Source organism: Watersipora subatra, chromosome 1 (assembly GCF_963576615.1).
Source record: "Watersipora subatra chromosome 1, tzWatSuba1.1, whole genome shotgun sequence".
Lineage (NCBI taxonomy): Eukaryota > Metazoa > Bryozoa > Gymnolaemata > Cheilostomatida > Watersiporidae > Watersipora > Watersipora subatra.
In genome coordinates this window covers 71065746-71088646 of record NC_088708.1, presented here as the reverse complement: position 1 = coordinate 71088646, position 22901 = coordinate 71065746, and the positions used below count along the sequence as shown (strand labels likewise).

The following is a 22901-nucleotide window of genomic DNA, read 5'->3' as shown; positions in this document are numbered from 1 at the left end:
CACAAAAATCTAATACAAATTTAAAGCTAGCAATCCCTCAATAGAAATTGACATATTGACATGAACAAGATGATTGCTACCAATGATCCTCGCTATATCACTGCAAGTGTATGCCCAGCACGGTAGCACATAAGTCTGTGTTTAAAACAGGCAAACGATGTAATACTTAAGAGTTACCAAGGCATTTCATGAGAGAAAACAACTGAATTTGTCTATTTTGAGATGAGCAAATATGCATATGTTGTATCAGTCTAGAATCAGCTGGTATGAGACATTTTTACATACCTGAACCTTCCAATTCGTCTAAGATGTGAGAACATTTCACCTCCGGGCACAAACTCTAACACCATATACAGATTAGAGTTATCCTGCAGAAACAGAAAATAACAAATGACAACAGAACCACTCGCAAATGAACCAGTGCAATTGTAGCGTGGAATATCACATCCGGCTGGCTAACTACATGTAAATAAAAACGCAAGCTATGGCGCAATCAGCTGGATGTAGAAATATCGCATGAGGCTCAGTCCTGCAGAACTTGTGTTAGGTCGGATCACCAATTGGAGACATTCCATCGCTACATACTTCACACGGAGTGAGACAGATCGGCATGGGACAAAGACTACGCAATGAGAAAGAGTTGTTCAGAAATGCGCCTGAAGCGAGCAACCATCTGGCTAACCCAAACGATTGCACCACAAGCAGACCCCTCGGTGCACACCACAATCAGACCACTTGGTGCACACCACAAGCAGACCACTTGGTGCACACCACAAACAGACCACTTGGTGCACACCACAAACAGACCACTTGGTGCACACCACAAACAGACCACTTGGTGCACATCACAAGCAGACCACTTGGTGCACACCACAAGCAGACCACTTGGTGCACACCACAAGCAGACCACTTGGTGCACACCACAAGCAGACCACTTGGTGCACACCACAAACAGACCACTTGGTACAGACCACAAGCAGACCACTTGGTGCACACTGCTGCCATTAAAGTTACCAGACACTGAAAGAAGTAGTAACAAAGTTAAAACTACGATCTTACGATAGCAAACGAGCTAAATAGCATCTTCCAGAATCACAATAGCTCTACGTCTTCCACACCAGACCGATTGAACATATATTCTTATTATATATTATATATTCTTGGCTGCACCATGCAGGATTTTCTTAATCAGTAGCATGACTAAAGATACATTTCAGCAAATATTTGACTTCATACCCAAATTTACAAGATTATTGTAACTTTATCGTTTAGTTATTCATATATATAATTCGGTTGTTATAATAATATTATTACAAAATTAATATAACGTGAATTAATACCATGCATTTACTTCAGACATTTGAGTTTTGAACATGGGAACACATTAAATGAAATAAAGTGCAGCATACATGCAGTCGTCAGATAGGAATAATTTTGTATGTCGAATTTTGACTGTACAGTGCCGTTTGAGCTAATAACAATAGAGTATCAATATGCAATGCATTGATAATATTTTACTACTAACAATGCAAAAAATTGGTTTGGAAACCTTTTTGTTAGTTTCAGTCAGCTAATAGCCTAATATAGGTAGTACAGGTAGTCGTCGACTTACAACCTATGTGACATACGTCCACCTGACTTTACGACCACGACCGTGGGAAGGTCAGGCAGTTCTGTGCGAGGCGTAGCGTAAGCTGTTCTTCGTTATTTCCGCAAAGCTTTCTCATTATTTTTTAGTTAAGGCAAATTTTATCACCCGCACAATATCACAAATAATTTCTCTCAAAATTGAAATTTGACGATTTGTGTACTGATTATATATACATTATAAAGACATATACATTGCTCGTTCAGGCAAGTTCAGCGTAATCCGTTATGGACCTTATAGTAAAAACGGATTTGCAAGCAGATACATGATAAAATCTTAGTTGAAGGTATGAAGTTTACTAAAATACATACTAAAGCTTCCTTCAAGTATGTTTTTAGTAAGCTAAATTCATTTAAAGGTTGACTTGCAACAAAATTCACATTACAGTTATTTGGTATCAAAAGATTCACCATGTCTTTCTCTGTTGTGTTGTAGGTGTCAAATATGTGGAAATCTAATTACAAGCTCTTAAAAGCTCAAACATGAAAAGCTGCCGTAGATTGGAATCAGTTTATTCCTCTGACATTGTCATTACATTTGGTTATTGTTTTGTTTTTTAGCTTTTAGGAGCTTGTAATCACACTTCCACATATTTTGTCCCTACAACACAGCAGAGTAAAACATGGTGAATCTTTTAATACCAAATAACTGTAATGTGAATTTTGTTGCAAGTCAACCTTTAAGTTAGATCAGAATCGACAGAATATACAGAAGCGATTTACGTCCAAATCGACTTGTGACCAGTCGGCACCAAACGCGGTCTTAAGTTGACAACTACCAGTATATACCTTTTCAAATAAAAAATTGAATGGTTAAAACAGTAATCAGAGGCATTGTTAATTAGAGGCATTGTTTATTAGAAATAGTTAAGCCTGAAGCTCTTAATGATATGCAGTATATGTTCATACGCCCATGTACTTTTATAATAGCCGGCTCAAATCCTTAAACAAAGTAACACATGCTTAACTGTGTGCTAAAAAATTTAAATAGTCGCAATTTAGCCAGCATTTTATTCCACACCCAGAGAGTTATCCGTATATCAATAAATGATCACTGGCTCTAGAATCTAGATATTTGAAGCCACACTAGTAGCACTCGCTACGCTATATTGAACCGAATGTCTAGATGAAGTTTGGACACGCCAATGCACAATACCAATAGGATAATATAGAGCACAGGTATTCTAAATAATGTACAAAGAATTGAGCGAGGACATAATATATAGACACGTATATATGCTGCTGTATAGTAAACTACGCCAGTAGAGAGAAAAGCACAAAGAATGAGCCTGATATGTAAATTCCATGGCTATTAATAGCCATCTTGATAGAGAACAGATGCCTGAAACACTTGAAAGCATTATTATGTTTGAGCGAGACTGCCGGAGTACATGAATTACTTCTGACAGTTGGCTGAGCAGTCGCAGCCGCCTGCCGAGTGAGTCAACCCAATGAAAATGAAACTATTCAACTTGAGAGCTCGTTTTGGGGAGATGTCTGTGTAATGCATTATAGAGCAATAGTATGAAGTTTTCTCTGTTTGCTCGGCACGATGATGCCTTTGGTAACAATTTCATATTTTTATCTAAACCATTCATACATTTGAGCAAAAAATATTTACTACAAAAAGTATCATGTATAGAGTAGAGAACAAACTGCTTAACCCGCTTATGATTGTTGCTAGCATCCAATTCATGTTGGATTGAAGTGATTTTGTCTGGGCAAATGACCAGGAGCAGGCAAATATATCTCAAATTTATAGTATGACAAATTCTACTTCCGAGTAATTTGCCTTGTCAATGAAGTAGTTTTAAATGGAAAAAGGTAGATCAGGCCATAATTGATCCTAACCATTGGCTGCTCCATATGGAATTCCGTTGGACAGCATCACAAACAATCCACCAGCATATAATAAATTACAGATGAAAACAGGTAATGTACATGCCAACATTATTTGCGATTTACTCAAATTATCTTGGTAAGAGATGACATTTTCAACATGACTAGTACCACCCAACCTCAGTAAACCATGAGTAGCAAAATGACTAAGTTATTACCCAAACATAAATGCATCACTTATTCATTCACTCTACTGCTTTATTTGGTAAAATCCTGCTGCTTAGCAGCAGGATATACATACCTTGAAATGGTACTCAAGGGACACTAGAAAAGGGAAGTTGATTGCCTGTAAGATCTTCTTTTCATTGAGTGTGTGTTCCACCTGCTTTAGCTTGACAACCTGAAACATTTAGACACAAATAAAGACTGCATATATATCAAATGGCTATAGGTGAGTAATTCTCTGTCCATAACCTAGAGGGTATGCACGACTAGTTATTAAAAAATATCTTCCACTGACTGGGGTATGTGATGAGCTTTCGTTTTGTCTGCAGTGTATCAGCAAGCTTGGGAGTTATTTTTCATTTGCCAATTTCAGTGATATGTGACAAACACAGTAACTACCTATATCTACAGCCCAAGAACAAACCCAACACATTCACTATGTTTCCATGATGCGCAGCGCTTCGGAGTTGCGCCCTCTCCGAAACATGGAAACGGCGTCTTCGCACTGAAATCACTGCGCACTGATCAGTGCGAAGCCAGTGCAAATTCGAAGCAAGGAAACGGCAGTTGCGCAGTGGCTGCGCATAGCTCTCTTGCTTTGGAGACAGATTCTTCGAGCGCCATTAACTGGTACAAAAGTTATCCGGCTTTTCTTTTTTTTCTATTCTTCCGATATTTTTTCACTTAAATTTAATTTTGGTTTGCTCCTACGAGGATGATGAAGTGATTACTTTTTTTAACTTTGTTATCGATACCAACACTTTTCGAAAAATAGGTGGCAAGTCTTAAAGCAACATTTAAATAATCTATTACTTGAATAAATATTTATTAAAAATATATTATTTGTAAAAATTGTGTTAAGGTTTGTAAATCATTGTGAATGTGTATTGTAAATAAAAGTATAATGATGACAACAGCATAAAAAGACCGTTTCTGACGTTCGGTATCCATGATCGATTCTATTTCTCCATAAGGCGATTCGATTTATACAATTTCTCTTCTCTGGTTAATTTGCTGAAAACCACTGCGCAGCATGAAAACGTACATTCCCTCGACTTCGGAAGGGGGCTGCATCGCAGTACTGAGCACCATGGAAACATAGTGATTTATTATAAGGCCAGCATCCGGGTAGTATAATATCATGGGACCGCATTCAGGTAGCATAAAAAATTAATCAGGTTGCCCTAATGCATGAGGATTTAAAGAGAAATTATTGGATAAATCTTTGAAAGATCTGAACCGAAAGGCAGCTAGTCACTTGTTATTACTAGCAATAAGAGCCATGTATTAGAGGTAGCCAAACGGAGCAACTACAATGACCGGTTACACTGCAACGCTATCAATGTTATAGCTGAGTGTATTATCGATGTTAAACACAAGATAAGGACTGTAGAGTCGGCTAATGGTGAGGATACCTTTGTAGAGTAATGTATCAAATTGCAAAAAAATGCCACTACTTTCCTTACAGATTAAGGAGGAGCCTAAATAGAGAAAATACCTTTACGTCAAAAGTCAAAGGGTGTCAATCTGCCAACCGCAACTTTAAATTTTTGAGGACCGCCCGACTCCCATTATACGGAACAGTTGCAGCCTGGATACTGTTTGAAATGACACTGCGTGATCCAACTCTAGTAGACTAAAGGACAATTGGTCTGAACCTCATAGATCGAGTGTCATGATTCTACCCTCATACACTGAGGGGGATATGCAAATCTTATCTTGTACTTGATGTGACCTCAGCTTTTTATGGCAGGCAAATAAAAGGATATTCACATCACCTTGTACCAATGGCGATAACTGAAGAGGTCATTAGCTGGGGTGACCAAGGAACACGAGTGATGTGTAACTGAGAGAGGGATAGGTCAACACACAGCCCTAGCTATATGCTTGCAAATATTGATCAGCAACGTTGAGCAAAATACTATAAGCTCAGCAGTAATTGTGATTGCTGATGCTGCCTAGTGAGTGGCACTTAAAGAAAGGTGTCCAGCAACACTCAGACCCTGTCAAAACGACTGAATAAATTTTCATATTTTAGACCCAATTGTGTACACCTACTTTATCATAACGATTGTTGCTAGGGATTTATCACACTGTTGAATCACTCTACTTACATGTATATTTCTAAGCTCAATGAATTCAAAGTGACATAACACTGATTATAGTTAGGTTTCATTATATGGCTAAACGTACCCAAGAAAAAAAGCATTGGTATGATCATGTGCAGTACGCAAACCGACGAAACGCGTCTTTTGTGTAGATAAAACGTTGGTGATGCGTCGGCAATACGTCATTTCAAAATGAAAATGTCAGTTTATGACTGTAGAGATAGAATCGATACATCTGTGATTGGCTGAAATAGTTGATTATTACAATCTCGATTCAATTTTATTTCCAATGCATACTACCTGCGTCCGAGATATGCTTTTGAACGATGATGACAACAGCATTTCTCATGAACGGTTATTAACATACAAAGTTTACTCGCTAGTAAAATATATGCAGAAGTCACTAGCATAAATTGGAATTGTTTATAAAACATTTCAGCTATTTTTTTGGGTAATCAAGTATGTTGAAATCTTCTTTCCAAAGTTCAATTCATGTCATGAACTTGAAGTATTTGCGTATTTCCTTGTTTTTATCTTTGACATGTAGCGTTTTTTGAGCAAAATAAAAATGCAAATACCTGCACAAATGCTATTGTTATAAGAGATCCAGTGAACACGTCATGACCTTCACACGACCAAGGCCAATTTTTATTGGTCGATCTATGTTTCAGCATGACACATCATCTGGTAACAACAGTGAATGTAGCCACAGAAAATTTCTACAGTATGCATCGGCGATGCATTTCGTCGGCGTATGTAACCGGGCAGTAAAGAGTCGATAAGTATACAGTTTATAAAGGTAAGATGAGCACAGTAATATATTTATAAGAAACTCAGACTTTATTGTACGAAGAAAATGAAGCTCTTGCTTTTTCAGATCCAACAAATAATTTCTCACGGCAATCATCACACGATTTCCTAGAAACTGACAAAAAATTAATTTTCACCTCTTCGATAAAAATTCCTGGTTTAAAAAAGTTTTACCTGGTCGATAAGAATAACTTTCTTGCTTTTATGGAAGTGTAACACAAAAATCTTGCAAACCATAATAAATAAAAACTTTTTCATGTTTAAACCTAAGTATCAGGTAAAATTCAGATTTGTCTCCCCTAGTCTTCCTTCCACCCGATGGTACATTCAAATACTGCGTACTATGCAGTTTTACAACCTGCCTAAGAAGTACTTCTACAAGTGCGTATGGCTGAAAAATTAAAAAATTTACCGTTTTTCATTTCTAGTGCAGTTAAAATGGGAGATTTTGCAGACTTGGTTTTTCAAATTTTTGATAAACATTAAATTTGCTAAATGCGAAACCAAATGTCAAGTAGGCTAGTTATTCACTTTGCTGACTTTCAGAACTACTAAAACAGCGGCGATTAAAATACTTAAATTCAAAGGCTTATGAAGCACATTCTTGAAAAATTTGGTTTAGTCATAACACGCCTGCAACTATTTTGCTAATAACCTGTTTTTGTGACGAATTTATATCTACTCTGTTTCTAAACTCGCCAAAAATTCTTCAGGGTTCAAGGTTCTGCAACAACTTTACAAAAAAAATGGTGCAGTAATAATGTGTTTCCTACTGCATACCGATTATCAGTAAACTAAGTGAATAGTTAGTTAAAAATCTCAAGTCAATGTCAGGTTGTGTGTTGTCATTGTCAATGCTTTATTAAACCACAGTCCCCCTCATAAGATATCTACCGTACTTTTCGGACTATAAATCGCACCCCTATATAAGCCTCATCTGCTTTAATCTCCAAAAGAAGATAATAAAACAATACATAGGCCGCACCTTTGTATAGGCCACAGAACTCAGGACGGTGCTTTTTAACACGGCAGCAACTTTCCTGTTTAAAACGGAACAATACAAAACACCATTTCATATTTAAACAGTGCCTGTTTAAATATAAAACGGCACTTTTTCGTATTCCGGATAATACGACATTTTTTAACCTAGTGTCTAACGGAACAGTACCGTTAGGCATTGTTTCGTTTTTTCTTTCTCCGCTAAAGGTGCACTAACCGGAGATTCTGGTTAATGCGCCTTAGTGGTGAAAGAAAAAGCCACAGAATAGCCGCATCCTTATATAAGCCGCATGGCTCAAATCATTGGAAAAAAGTAGCGGCTAATAGTCCGAAGAGTATGGTACTCTTATATAATACTAAAACAAATCACGCTGTGCTAAAAAACAAATGTAATAATCTAGATCAAATGTAAAAACAAAATTATTAAAATAATCTATAAAGATAAGTTTTCATTTCCTTTGCCTAGGAGACATGTGAGCATAAATGTAGGCTTGGCGATGCATGGGTTTGGAGGTTAAGTGAGTGATAAAAACATGTGACATAACATGCTCCTACATACACTATACATGGCTTAAATTAATTAAAACTATATATTTTTATTATGCTCATGATTTGTGTTTAACTTTTATCAGATGTTTGAGTTTTCCGTCCAGAACTAAAAAATGCAAAAATCTTAAGATATTGCATGTTGGAAATTCCTTTGTATGTGGAGACAAATATTTGCTCAATTTTTAAGTTGTGTGTGTCGAGGATAATTACGTTGAAATGATGGTGAGTCAAGGTTTATGGTGAGTCAAGGTTGATGGCGAGTCAAGGTTGATGGCGAGTCAAGGTTGATGGCGAGTCAAGGTTGATGGCGAGTCAAGGTTGATGGCGAGTCAAGGTTGATGGCGAGTCAAGGTTGATGGCGAGTCAAGGTTGATGGCGAGTCAAGGTTGATGGCGAGTCAAGGTTGATGGCGAGTCAAGGTTGATGGCGAGTCAAGGTTGATGGCGAGTCAAGGTTGATGGCGAGTCAAGGTTGATGGCGAGTCAAGGTTGATGGCGAGTCAAGGTTGATGGCGAGTCAAGGTTGATGGCGAGTCAAGGTTGATGGCGAGTCAAGGTTGATGGCGAGTCAAGGTTGATGGCGAGTCAAGGTTGATAGCGAGTCAAAGTTGATGGCGAGTCAAGGTTGATGGCGAGTCAAGGTTGATGGCGAGTCAAGGTTGATGGTGAGTCAGGTTTCGACTAAATAAATATAATCAAGTGACAAGAGAATGTAGTCACCGTCAAAAAATAGAAACATTTCAAGTAAAACTAAATTGAAAACCAATGATTTACTTGAAAACTGAAAGTTATGTCAAAATTAAATTTGACCAAAATTTTTTACGGCTATGCTTTCAAATGCAGTGTTTTGTGTTGAGAAAATGGTAATACTCGATTGTCAAATTCAGGCAAAGCTACATGGAGTTATTTGAGTAATCACATTTTTGTAGAACAAATTTTACGAATCCACTTATAATAAAAATTCAAATATTTTTTTGCCTATAAAAATCGTTAGTAGGAATATAAGTTGCAAAACCAGTTATACAACTATATAAGAGGTTTGATGAATGTTGGCTAATCTTTGGGTAGCACTTATGTCGGGTACACATCGCTTCATCTAGAGAGTGGCCTTTCACCAACCTTTTGTTTATCAAGTATTTTCATGGCATAGTGCTCTCGGCTTGGTTTGTGCTGTACAAGCATGACCCGACCGAATGAACCGGTGCCCAAGGTCTTGATGCGGTCGAAGTCATCTAGACACGCGGTGTTCTGCAATATAAAGAGAAATTAATCCAGTAAGAAGGTAGCATCTGTAAGCGTATGAAAGTGTCTCTATATAACATAGAACCATCCTATAAAACACAGAGATGTATGTTAGAGAGAAATATGCAACTACATGTAGCAACCTTAATCTATTTGAATTTACATGCACATTCAGTAGGTCAACATAAATGTTGGTCACCATGGTAATGAACAAACATTTTAGGTTTTAGATTAGAAGATTAATAAAAATATAACCGTGGACTGACACCAAGCCAGAAAGGATCGACAGAAAATAGATTGACACAGCTTGAAAGATCAATCCTATCAAAAAAATAATGTTCATGAAGATGGCCGTGAATGATTGACCCAATCGACCAAAAAGTAGGTGGCCTATTGCAAAGCAATAAATATGGCTGATAATGTTCAGACACACGAGGCTGAGTCACCTACTGTTGCTACACCCCTACACTTCGGCCCTTCAATACTTATCTAGACTAAGTAGATTGGACTAAAAAGAGATTGACCTTGTGAAGTATCATGGATCAGCAGAACTTACATTTTACAAAGATCCGAACATTCAGACGATCAACAATTTGTTTGATCATGGAGAGTGGCTAGTTGAAAACAAAACTGCAAGAATAGAAAATTTTTAATTTAAAAAAAAGTCAACCTTGACTTTGCACAACATTCCTCTTTTGTTACAAACAATTGTCAAACTATTTGCATTTATGTTGTAAGATTACAGTCAAATCTCTACATACGATGGTAACTCATTTTAAATTCTGGTTCTCAAGTTGTAACTGCTTGTTGGAGCAAATATTCCCATAATAATTTAACCATCGTTGATCTAATTTTTTCTGCAACCCACGAACCTATGATAACTTCTGAATAAATACTGTGGGGTAAGTACACATAGAATTAAAACTATATGTATTATGTAAGCTATGTCAACAAGCAGATGTAGAAGTTAAATTAGGAGTAAAAGGCTGGGGTGATAAAGTGAAGATTAATAAAACAGATTATTACTGCTACTACAATGTAAGGATAGGAGGTTGGCTGTGCGCAGGTTCGGACAGTGTTCATAGAAATACGAGGACATTTTCTGCATTAATAAGTGTACGTAAAGTTCAAACTAGCAACTTATATTTTATAACTGTCTCCATATTTAATTTCTACTTTTTCGTCAGCCTTTTCTCTTCTACTTACAAAACCGCATTTTCAAAAAACTGAGTATCATATGCAAATAATTGTTTCGGCTGAAGTGTCTAATATGTCATCAAAACTGTTGCGTGTTAAAAATTTTGAATATTAGGCGATTGTAAGAACAGGCTGACAAAAAGAGTAGAAAAGAAGTATGGAAACAATTTGAAAAAGTAAGTTGTTAGCTTTAACTTTACTTACTCTTATTAAAGCAAAAAATTCTCTCATATTTCTATCAACTCCATCATAATGTGAATAAGTTAATTGCATGGCTCAAGAGTCTATTCATGTAGGAAGCATTCTTCAAAAACTACATCGACAACAGTTCCGAATAGTGACTCCGGTAGTATACATGTATATAGAGTCAACTAAACGGTAGTATACATGTATATAGAGTCAACTAAACAGTAGTATACATGTATATACAGTCAACTAAACGGTAGTATACATGTATATAGAGTCAACTAAACGGTAGTATACATGTATATAGAGTCAACTAAACGGTAGTATACACGTATATAGAGTCAACTAAACGGCAGTATACATGTACATAGAGTCAACTAAACGGTAGTATAGATGTATATAGAGTCAACTAAACGGTAGTATACATGTATATAGAGTCAACTAAACGGTAGTATACACGTATATAGAGTCAACTAAACGGTTGTATACATGTACATAGAGTCAACTAAACGGTAGTATACACGTATATAAAGTCAACTAAACGGTAGTATACACGTATATAGAGTCAACTAAATGGTTGTATACATGTACATAGAGTCAACTAAACGGTAATATACATGTATATAGAGTCAACTCAACGGTAGTATACATGTATATAGAGTCAACTAAACGGTAGTATACATGTATATAGAGTCAACTAAACAGTAGTATACATGTATATACAGTCAACTAAACGGTAGTATACATGTATATACAGTCAACTAAGCGGTAGTATACATGTATATAGAGTCAACTAAACGGTAGTATACACGTATATAGAGTCAACTAAACGGTAGTATACATGTATATAGAGTCAGCTAAGCGAATAACAAAATCTCGGTGAAAATGTTTACCAACGTGAACATTAGAGACTACCAGCTATCCAGACTGTCTGCTTACGAAAGGATTATGAAAACACTGTGTATGCTAAATTAGAGCTACCTTGCGCTGTTTATTATGCAGTGGCAACACAAGAGTGGCACCAGCTAAAACAAATAGCTGACGGTGACAGCTATGCAAGGATGTAGAGCACATATCGTACCTTGCCGGGTGATTGCCACTTGCTTTCAAACGCTGTCTTGCTTTCAGCCAAAAATATCTCCACTGAAAGTAAATAGAAGTAGATGATAAACATAAAATTGCATAGACCAATAAGGAGGCAAAAACACCACAGAAAACTATTGATGAGAGAACATGATAAAATCCTTGACAAGACACAACAAATCTGCATAAATTCAAACAAACATAAAATTACTGGGTATTGAACAACTGTTGCTCGTGAAATGACCAATTTGATTGTGGGGTTTCTATGCTATGAAATAAAGGGTGCCACAGATGCTGATTTCAAACCCACAAACAAACTCAATATTAAATTATTAAGACAGAAATATTTAAATAAATTGCCTCAGAACCTTCTACTGAAATAGGCAAAAGTGCTTGAGATGGCTGGTAAAAAGCAAGGAATGCGTTGTTAGCAGTTAAAACTACTGAGCACTTTGCGTCGCATATCAGTCAGTTAACCACGGCGCCTGGGCATGGACGCTGCATGGAGCAGGTCGCAAGCCTGCAAGCAGGATCGTACTCAAACCAAACCAATGCACAACATTAGCGATTTAACATGCAGCTTTGCGCCATTCTACTCCTATCCAATCAACTGTACAAGCATAACCAAATAAATCAACTGCAAACATCTCCCGGTGTGGCTATGAACTACATGTACTTGAAATACTAAATTAAGACAGGTTTCTACAACTAGGAATTCTGTGAAAGAGAGGATTCCTCACAGGCAGGCAATTAAACCGAGGAGAGCGAGGGAACCCTACTCGTTCTTACTCATATGCAACGCTAACTCAGCAAGCTTTCATACACAAACATTCAACACTTTGACAAAAACTAGGGGAGGAATAGTACCCAGCCATAGGCCGAGCTTCACCGAGCTCGAACCTATGGCTAGATGGAAGTGTGCACCACCATACCTGACTGGCCACTGATAGGCCGCCCAGCGTCTAAACATACAACACCAAGTTATTAACTGTGGCACATGCTCTATTCATAGCAGTAATATTTCAAATTATTCTTAAAATACAGATGAAATCTGTTTTTGTGGTACATTTTGAATACCTAGGATTTTTATACCAAGCTTCTATAGAAGACTAGGTTAATGTAAGTAATGAATTAGTTGAAAAATTAGCTCCATGAAATATTGAACTGTTATTATATAATATCCCAAACTATCACAGGAATCACATATAAAATGACAAGATAAAAGATGTTGAGATGTGTTGACTATTTTGATGGATATGATCACTTACTGCATAATCTATGACTATCGACATGCCTACTCTTGTTTTTCCGTTTTTTAAAATGATCCATAGCTCAGTGATTAATGCACCAACTGCACTTCGCTTTGATATTGTGCTAAATCAGTCACAATGGTTGCCGATAACAAGTCTTTTGGTTGTGAGTTAGAGCTCCTTTGTGAGTCCTTAGGCCAGCGCCAAAGGCTGACTAAACGCTTCCCTTATAGCCAATAGCAAGCCAGCGGGCCAACCAGATCAGGCGATTCAGAATTAGTAAAACTTCACCAAATACAATCCGGAGAGAATTTGGTGTATACTAAGTCTCCAAGACCCACGCAAGTGATGTCAGCGTGACAGTTTCTTATGGTTCAAATATCCTAGGAGCATCCAGGAAAGAGATGTTACGATTAGCAATGGAAATGTGAGAGAGACAAAAAGACTAACTGCTCTCCTCAGTCAAATAGAGCAGCGACTGGCAAGGTTACCCTTGAATCAATATTGATAAAGGTAGTGTTGAAACATAGGCAATGATGACGCTGAGTGCTTTATAGCCTCAAACGGCTCTTGAAGAGAAGATAATTGGATCAGCGATGAATTAGAACCGAACATGGTGCCAGCAAAACACAGGATGCTCCTGAGAGCTTATGGCACAAAAATAAGCACAATAGCTAACTCAATCATGAACAGTATGCTCTGAAGCAACTCTAGAGTAATTTGCAGAAGAATTGTCTTCTCACACCAGTCCCAATTTCTACTAAAATATTTACAAAGCTAGTTACAAACATTGTTTTTATCTGATGCCTTGCTCATAAATTTATGTTCAGACAGCATTTTACTAGAGACGGTTACAAGGCCTCTTACGATGCGATGCATTATCTACAACTAATCAATATTGTTCTTAATATAAACCAACTAGGGACATTACAATACCCGTGCTATTTTAGACCTCTCACAATGGCCTCCCAGCATCGTTGAATCCTATTATAATTATGCCCTTACGCTTGATGATATACTTTGATTGAAGACAGAGCGGCAGAGCTTGCTACTAGTATAACTTAGCCGCCATATCCGATACGAACTTAATATAACTATTACTGAGGACTGAACAAAGCATTACACTACAGTGACATAAAGAAAACAAGTTTACAACTGAAATTTAAATACTGTGTTCTACCCCCAAAATACAATCAATGCCTAGATATATGGTTTGATATACTACATATTCGTACATAGCTATCTCTAACATAGCTTAACCAAATTGTCTGACATCTATGAGTGTCATCCATCAAGAAAATCCAGAAAAAGTGGAGTTCAAATGAATAAGACCTTTTCTAAAGATATGCAAATGAGCGAAGACGAAAAGATAAAAATCCATTCTTAACAATGCTATCGGTTGCCAAATATGACAGGACTTTCAAACTCAATTAGACGAAACATCAAAGCCCAGTCACCCTATTAATAGTGAAGGTGTAGCCAGCCATGCTGAGCTTTAAAATAAGGTCTAAAAAGGTTCTGAGACGAGGCTATTAAAACTATAAAGATGCAGTAACAAACAATCTCGAGAGGAACTGGTACGAATGACGTAAAAAGAGCATGGTCATAGCAAAGAAATTAGACTGGCCTCCTTTCAACGCAAACATCTGTCAACTATAGCCAAAGTTTCAGCAATATCTGCAGCTGATTTTCAGGTAGCTGAAGAAATTAGTAAAGATATACATAAATCACGTAGAAGCATATCAAATCTCGTAACCAGCAGTAGAAATAGCGTTGTTCATCTATTCATTATATACCTCTGTTGTAATACGGCTTCTGATTTATTACCTGTTTTGCATTTTTATGCTAGACGAATAGAGCATGTTATAGATTATTTCCCTCTAACTTGGCATTTGCGTTTACAGGATGCTAGCAAAATTGACTCTACTAATGATACATGAATGGCCTATTCCAAAACATGTCTTTGTCTGGCTTTACATGGCATAAAAATTTTAATGAGAAAACTCTAGTTTTACATGAATGAGATAACGGAAAGACTAGCCTACCACTATGGCTGAATACAGTGAGAACTGTTAAGCAATAACATCACCGTAAAGAGATGATGCTGGAGACAAGGAGTACATGGTTATAAACCGCGAATGTTAAAATAAGCGGTTTGCTTATTGATAATACACTGGCGCGGTGTAGCTGCTTGGCGTTAACACATACATTAGGCGAGACATATCAAAATTAATTCACCCACCAAGCAGACTCTTCCAGACAGTAATATGAGTGACGACTATCTTAAACTGTTATCAAGCTTGACAAACCCACATTAGTAACATTTAGCGAAGCCAATGAGTGATACCTTTGCTGAGTTAATTCAACTCAACTTTACATCATAAAACACAAACCTTGTTCCCTAGGATTTGGACGGTTAGATGGTTGATTGCCCATCTCTAGCAACAGCCCACAAAAAGGCTGCAGTTAGCTGAAAGGGTAGTGATATAGTTGTGCTACTTTCCAATCCCACCGTTGTACAAACACTGAGGGAGCATATAGATGGATTAGAGACTAATATTATCCTTTACTTTCTTCCAAGAACCTTCAATCTAAAATGTTTAATAAGCAGCGTAACTCCCTAATAAAATAAAACATTAAATCATAATTCACAAATGTTAAAGTTAACGTTGTATTCCTGACAAGTTTAAGAGCGCAAATGCTAAACTCCGACTAAAAGTCTTGTTACAAACGTTCATAAAAACCATAAATACTATAGTCAAAACTAGTGTTAATAATCAAGCATATTTTTGAACTACTTGATGGGAGGATTGAAAACAAAATTATAAGCTATCAAATCAATAAAAATTTCACAATCATAGAGATAAATCGTGAATAACCATATAACGTTATGAATCATTATAAATAGATTACAATTTGGCACTTAGTAAAGTAATCATAGCTAGTATACACCTATTTAAAAAATAACTTACCAATAAAATTAGTAAATGTCAAGCAAAAGTAATTGCTCAGAAAAAGTTATGAGCTTCGTCACAGTTTAATACAAATTCTTCGCGCAAGCTATTTTTAATCATGTAACTCTTTACTTCTATGAAACCACAAACACCATCAAGATGGACGATTCAATTAAAATTAGTTTCACTTCGATCATTCCATTCATTATGTATTTTATAACGTATTAAATTAAATATATGAATGCTTATAGCACAATGCATAAAAAACTTTATATTTTCTTTAAAAATTATTGCAAATAAATAGTCATTTGTTGCTTTAAAGGTTTTACTGCGCGCATCCACAATCGTGTTGTGGTGAAGCGGGTACGTATTTGGATTGCAACCTTCACCTTACCCATAGTTACCTCAAAACGAAAGTGTAACATATTAAACTATTCGCATCAAGATGTCCGAAGCAATGATTGCTGACTTGAAGGACTCTAGAGTACCGCCATGCTTGTACTGGTCTCCAGAACAGGTTTCTCAGTGGATAGACAAGCTTGGTTTTCCACAATACAAAGTAAGTATTGACAAAATATAAGACAGATCGTTCTAACGAGTTTTAATAAAGTAAATGTAATAATTAAAAAACTCATGGCTAACAAATCCACTTGTTAGCTTATCATAACAAGTCAATTCATATCTAAACAAAATTGTAGCTTTTTTTGTGTTTGTTTGTTTTGTTTTTGTGTAAAACGGTTTTGTTTTATTTTTCACTTAAGTGAGATTATTGTAGATTCAAATGGTGTGTCTCCATGATGTTGAATTAGTTCAAAAAATTTTCAGATCACTGCGGCCTACTAGATTTGTTAGTGCATTTCAATGAGAAAGTAAACTTAACCTTACGATATCTGGCAAAAACAAAATGCTTTGTTGAGCTAATTAAGTTTGTAGTCTACAGCTTTTGCTGTTTGCACTACTGGTTTTCTATTCAGAAAAGGAGCTATCTGCAAGCTCACCAGTCTGTTTACTGTATTGCTTACTATAGTATTCAGAAGATTTTTTTAATTTTACAATAATTATTAATCAATAACAAACCTGAAAGTTTTTCTTAGTCTTTTGTGACTAACCGCCAACTAGTACAAACTCAGCCTTGCTGTTAGAGTTATGTGCAAAACAAACACACGCAATGTCTAGAATGAGTTATTATGTTTGAAATTTTCGCATATTCTTTTTATAAACAAAAAGCTATGAGTGCAAATGTCTTCTAGAATATGCTTCAGATACTATACAAAATTGACAATTTAAAAATGAGCTTACATCTCATACTGCTCTGTTTCTTCATCACCATCATACACACAAACTAAATGTACCGTTAAACTCTTTTTTATCGCTGTCTAATTTTGACTGAATAGCTTATAATTCTTATTTACTCCTATCTCGGTTTCCTTCAACATTGCTCCAATTTTCCTATCAATCATTTCATCCATAAAAATGAATGGCAATTAAATAATGTTATGCATCTGATTTTTCTCTAGTTTTTTTCACCCTCTTTCTTCTCTCTCACTCTCTTTCTTTTACATTTTTTATTCAGCCATTGACTGCTGGTTTGCCCACTAAAATATATCACTATATTTTAGTGGGCAAACTTTTAGAGTGGGTCTTTTGTTAAAGATTGACAAGTTAAATTGGCTCCTTGCAGCGCACAAAGTACTATTTCATATCTCTTATGAGACTTCCTTAAAACATTGTTCATGCATCCATATCCTGCTGAGCCAGAGGCTACAGAATGCATCAATTCAATTTTAAATAAAAAATTAAGTTTTTATCTATTGATTTCTACTAACCTGTGATTTACAAACTTTACCCTAAGTCAATAAGTCAGTCATTTTTGGTCAGCAAGGTATGGATTTGCAGCTTTCTGTCTGAAAGCAGACAGTTGTCACCTTTTAGGACAGTCTCATGGCAAACACTCAACTTGTATTCACTACATCCAACAGTTTGCTAGCTTTCTGGAGACCTGTTTTGAGACAACCAACTTTGATTCATGCCTTTCATAGAACCGATAATTTATTCAAAAATTCATTCTAGTTGTTGCCTAATTAAAATTTCAATTAGAGAAGCCTGTTTTACCAAACTCTCGCAAAGGAATTAGTCCCTCAATGGCACCATTTAGAAAGCAACCAAACAAAAGTTAGCAACTTTAAAGTGCTCTCATTCAATTAGATTACCTGTTTGGACAAAAGCTGTTTTTGCAGCTTTACACTATTAATGGCTTATAAAAAACAAACGAGATATATATAATAGTATATATATATAATAATATAGATAATACCAGCCTGTATTGACCGACTGAACCTGAAGGTCCATGTGATGACTATACTCATGATATTGAATGTTGCTTATCTTGTGAACTTCAGTATGTTACATGTATTTCTGGCTGCCTACTCAGCCTTCGTAAGGTTTCCTTGTTATCATATCAAAACCTTTACATTAGCTTTGAGTTGACTTTTACAAAGTCGTTTTACACTACATCACGGCAGTCTCAATAGTTAGTTTGAGACCTTAAAAACAACAGATCATCTTTTAGGAGACAGAGATCATGAACCAATAATGTTTTAGCTTGTCACATTTTAAATAAAATCAATTTCCATGTTGCAGCATAATCATAAAATGCATTAAGTGCACCTGACATGAATATGGAGAATAAGAAATTAACTATATGCAAAATATAGCGCGTGATATGCGTTTAGTCAGTAGTGAAATCGAAATCGATTTGCTCAATACTGTTAACCAGTCTATACCAGAGTGTGCCTAAAAGAGCACTAGTTCACCTAATAAATGCTCTCTTTTAGTACAATAGTAAACCTAGTTTTAATTGGTGTTAACAGCCGTTTCTCAACAGAGAATAGTGACCAGGAATTACATGTCGAATGAAAAGTGTGCAAAGCACGTGTTTAAGGAACTATCATATGATACAATACTGTCCCGACACCCCTGCCTTTTTATCTCTTCTATATTAGCAAAAAATTTTAAACGATTTACTAGATATATCCGTCTAGAAAGCACCTAAGTTTAGGTTTTCGGTTAACATCAATCCTTTTTTGTTTACTATCACATTTGCAGCTTTCATCAACAAATATGTATACCACGAGTCTTATCAGCAACATCAACTACCTTTAGTTGAAGTGACCCATCTCCCTGGTTGATTGACTCATAACAGTTTTAGTTACGGTACTACTATTAGTTACAACGAACTATTACCCTCAACAAAGATGTCCTTATTGTTGTATGAGAAGCTTTGCTCAAAAGAGGAAACGTTGTTATAATATAACTCGCAATTCACTTTTGTGCAAGACCAAGGGTTTTTATAACCAAATGAGTATTACTGTAGTTGTTTTCTCCTAAGTACTATATGTTGTTGTTATCTCCACTGAAATATATCTTATAGAGTATGTGACAATATTTTTCAGGACTGCTTTGAGAAAAATAAAGTTCATGGAAGACTTTTAGTTTTAGTCACAGCCTCTACACTTCCTAAGATAGGAATAACAGATTTTGATCATATAAAGGTAAGAGCGACAGCAAGGGCAATAATTATTGTAAGAATTGTTTTACTCTAGCACAAAAGAACTGGAATGTACAATCATGATTATGTTGTTTAAAAGAAATTGTATATTTCAGCAAATAACTAATGGTATACGGGAGATTCTTCAATTGGAAGAACCTTATTGGAACAGAAGCATATCGATTCCTCCTCGAAATGTTGCAGGTATGAAGTTGTTCTTAAAGTTCATCAACTGTTTTATATAAACTGAGCTATAGAACTAACATAATATGATCATCAACACCTGTAGAACTAACATAATATGATCATCAACACCTGTAGAACTAACATAATATGATCATCAACACCTGTAGACCTAACATAATATAATCATCAACACCTGTAGAACTAACATAATATGATCATCAACACCTGTAGACCTAACATAATATAATCATCAACACCTGTAGAACTAACATAATATGATCATCAACGCCTGTAGACCTAATATAATATGATCATCAACACCTGTAGACCTAACATAATATAATCATCAACGCCTGTAGACCTAATATAATATGACCATCAACACCTGTAGACCTAATATAATATGATCATCGACACCTGTAGACCTAACATAATATGATCATCAACGCCTGTAGACCTAACATAATATGACCATCAACACCTGTAGACCTAATATAATATGGTCATCAACAACTGTAGACCTAATATGATATGATCATCAACACCTGTAGAACTAACATAATATGATCATCGACACCTGTAGACCTAACATAATATGATCATCAACGCCTGTAGACCTAATATAATATGATCATCAACACCTGTAGAACTAAACATAATATGATCATCGACACCTGTAGACCTAACATAATATGATCATCAACGCCTGTAGACCTAATATAATATGATCATCAACACCTGTAGAACTAACATAATATGATCATCGACACCTGTAGACCTAACATAATATGATCATCAACGTCTGTAGACCTAATATAATATGATCATCAACGCCTGTAGACCTAACATAATATGACCATCAACACCTGTAGACCTAACATATATTATTAATATGATCATCAACGCCTGTAGACCTAATATAATATGATCATCAACACCTGTAGAACTAACATAATATGATCATCGACACCTGTAGACCTAACATAATATGATCATCAACGCCTGTAGACCTAATATAATATGGTCATCAACACCTGTAGACCTAACATAATATGATCATCAACAACTGTAGACCTAACATAATATGGTCATCAACACCTGTAGACCTAACATAATATGATCATCAACGCCTGTAGACCTAACATAATATGATCATCGACAAAGTATTCTAATAAATATATCTTTGCTATTCATAATATAATAGGATCAAAATAATGATCATATTACATTATGATTATATAGTATATATTTCCTATTATATTAAGATTATATCAATTATATTTTGAAATTTGAACTTATTTTTACGAAAATAATTTTTTAAGCAACTTCAGCTTTTTTGGCTGGGATTATATATATACCCGATAGTTTATTACAGAAAATATATTGTGTAGGTAGTTGGAAGAATACCACCGATATATTTATTAGAATACTTTTTTGTATGATAAAAAATTTGAAACATTTTGTTGAAGCACGAAACGATTACATTTTTGTTTTGACATAGAAAACTTTGCAGCAACCAACCATTAGTGTGTGAACAAACATTTCTCTATCCATAATATTCTCTTCTGTTGATTGTTGTTACAGGAATGTACATAGAGAAGAAAGCCATGAGAGGTCAATATGCAGACAACCTGACTTATCAGCTTTATTTGGACACGCACGAGGAGCCTCTGTGGCAGCCTCCCCTCAACAACCACTGTCAATTACTGCCTCACTGACACTCAAATTCTATTCAGTACATAGTTCCACCGTCTACAACCATTTTTACACTTTCTGACTATTTAATAATACACATTTTTAGAAAAAAAAAAGATTTACATTTAAACTTATTTCTATTGTTTCTGTAGACATTATTTATTACCTTTCAGTATTTGTATTCCCTGATACCAACTAATAAACCAGCCTTTCTCTCACTATTTAAGTTCTACTTGTACCACAACATTTTTCTTAGTTTAAAATGTCTGACATAAAAGTTGATTCGCAACGCAATAATTATGCGTATTTTATACACAATACAAACAAGGGATTCAGACTAAAAGGCACACTTGAGTTGGGTTAGGCTATATATACATATAGCCTATATATGTCTGTTGTTTCACGGTTGGTCGGTTGTTGTTAGGATGTTGTTCGGCTGTTGTTTGGTTGTTGTTCGGCTGTTGTCCGACTATTGTTTGGTTGTTGTTTCACTGTCGGTCGGTCGTTGTTTGGCTGTTGTTCAGCTGTTGTCCGCCAATATCATAATCTTATCATAATAATATTGTTGACAATCATTCAAGCTAAAAATACAATGAAATTCTTTAGGAAAATTTTTGTTTTCTCAGGCAAAAATATGCTGACACAATCTTTTAAATTAGGGCGGAATTACATGTAACGTACTGCATTAATAAAAACTGAAGACATGGACATGAGATTAAGTGTTTGTGCTTTCATGGTGGGAGTTGTATATAACTGCAATGGTTCTGTAGCCGCACAACTTCCATTCCTGAGGCTTTGAGCAGGGAAATTACTAAAACCCTCTTCTGATATCCACCCTATTCTGACAGATCTTCAATTCGCTAATGCTAATAACTTATCTGAGTTTAACTGCAGTTTCTTCCTCCATGCAAAGTTAAGCGCTCTTCTGCTTATCTTAACTGGTCTGTAGTGTAGTATTCTATAATGGCAATATTGACAAGCGCTTCATCTTCCATCCTACTAACATGACTTTGGAATTTTAACTTCTGCTTCTGAATTCCTTCTCTCTATGGTTGTTCTTTGGTTAACTCATATACATGTCATTGCTGGTTTTTTGGGCCAGTACACATCTAACACCTTCCTAAGTTGTTTTCAATGAAAACTGTCTATTGCTCTTGCTATACCCTAGATAATTGTCCATGTTGCACTGTTGTAGAGAAACATCCTTGCTACGTAGGCATTAAATGCCGTAGCTTCATTCCGAGACTAAACTTTTTGTCTACAGTGTTTTATTTTCTGCCTGGCTTCATTCGCAAATCTTTTCCTTCTTTTTATGCAACAGCTGTGTATATTAGTGTTTCTGAGTACTTGCATTTTTTTCAGCTCATGTCGCCATCTTTGTTGAT

The 22901-nt window shown here is 35.8% G+C and overlaps 2 protein-coding genes across 5 annotated transcripts in view; one reads left to right on the top strand and one right to left on the bottom strand.

Annotated features, from left to right (window-relative positions):
* The window catches only part of LOC137410624 (cAMP-dependent protein kinase catalytic subunit 1-like), a 35805-nt gene extending 19574 nt beyond the window's left edge, over window positions 1–16231 (bottom strand). For 2 of the 4 annotated variants that reach the window (XM_068096071.1, XM_068096072.1), the window contains exons 1-6: window positions 13153–13228; window positions 12817–12846; window positions 11883–11944; window positions 9296–9424; window positions 3788–3886; window positions 286–368 (exon numbers count right to left, since the gene is read on the bottom strand). In XM_068096071.1, the coding sequence (XP_067952172.1) occupies window positions 286–368; window positions 3788–3886; window positions 9296–9424; window positions 11883–11944; window positions 12817–12846; window positions 13153–13213 (464 nt within the window). In that variant the 5' untranslated portion in view covers window positions 13214–13228. Of the gene's footprint in view, window positions 1–285; window positions 369–3787; window positions 3887–9295; window positions 9425–11882; window positions 11945–12816; window positions 12847–13152; window positions 13229–15527; window positions 15726–16106 lie in introns of those variants that run through there. The other 2 variants (XM_068096073.1, XM_068096074.1) reach the window with 2 other exon arrangements.
* Window positions 16232–16533: 302 nt separating this feature from the next.
* Window positions 16534–22206, top strand: LOC137407632 (sterile alpha motif domain-containing protein 15-like). Its single transcript, XM_068094084.1, has 4 exons — window positions 16534–16647; window positions 19541–19639; window positions 19752–19839; window positions 21406–22206. Exons 1-4 carry the CDS (start codon window positions 16534–16536, stop codon window positions 21537–21539), a joined length of 435 nt encoding a protein of 144 aa, XP_067950185.1. The 3' UTR covers window positions 21540–22206.
* Window positions 22207–22901: the final 695 nt, after the last annotated feature.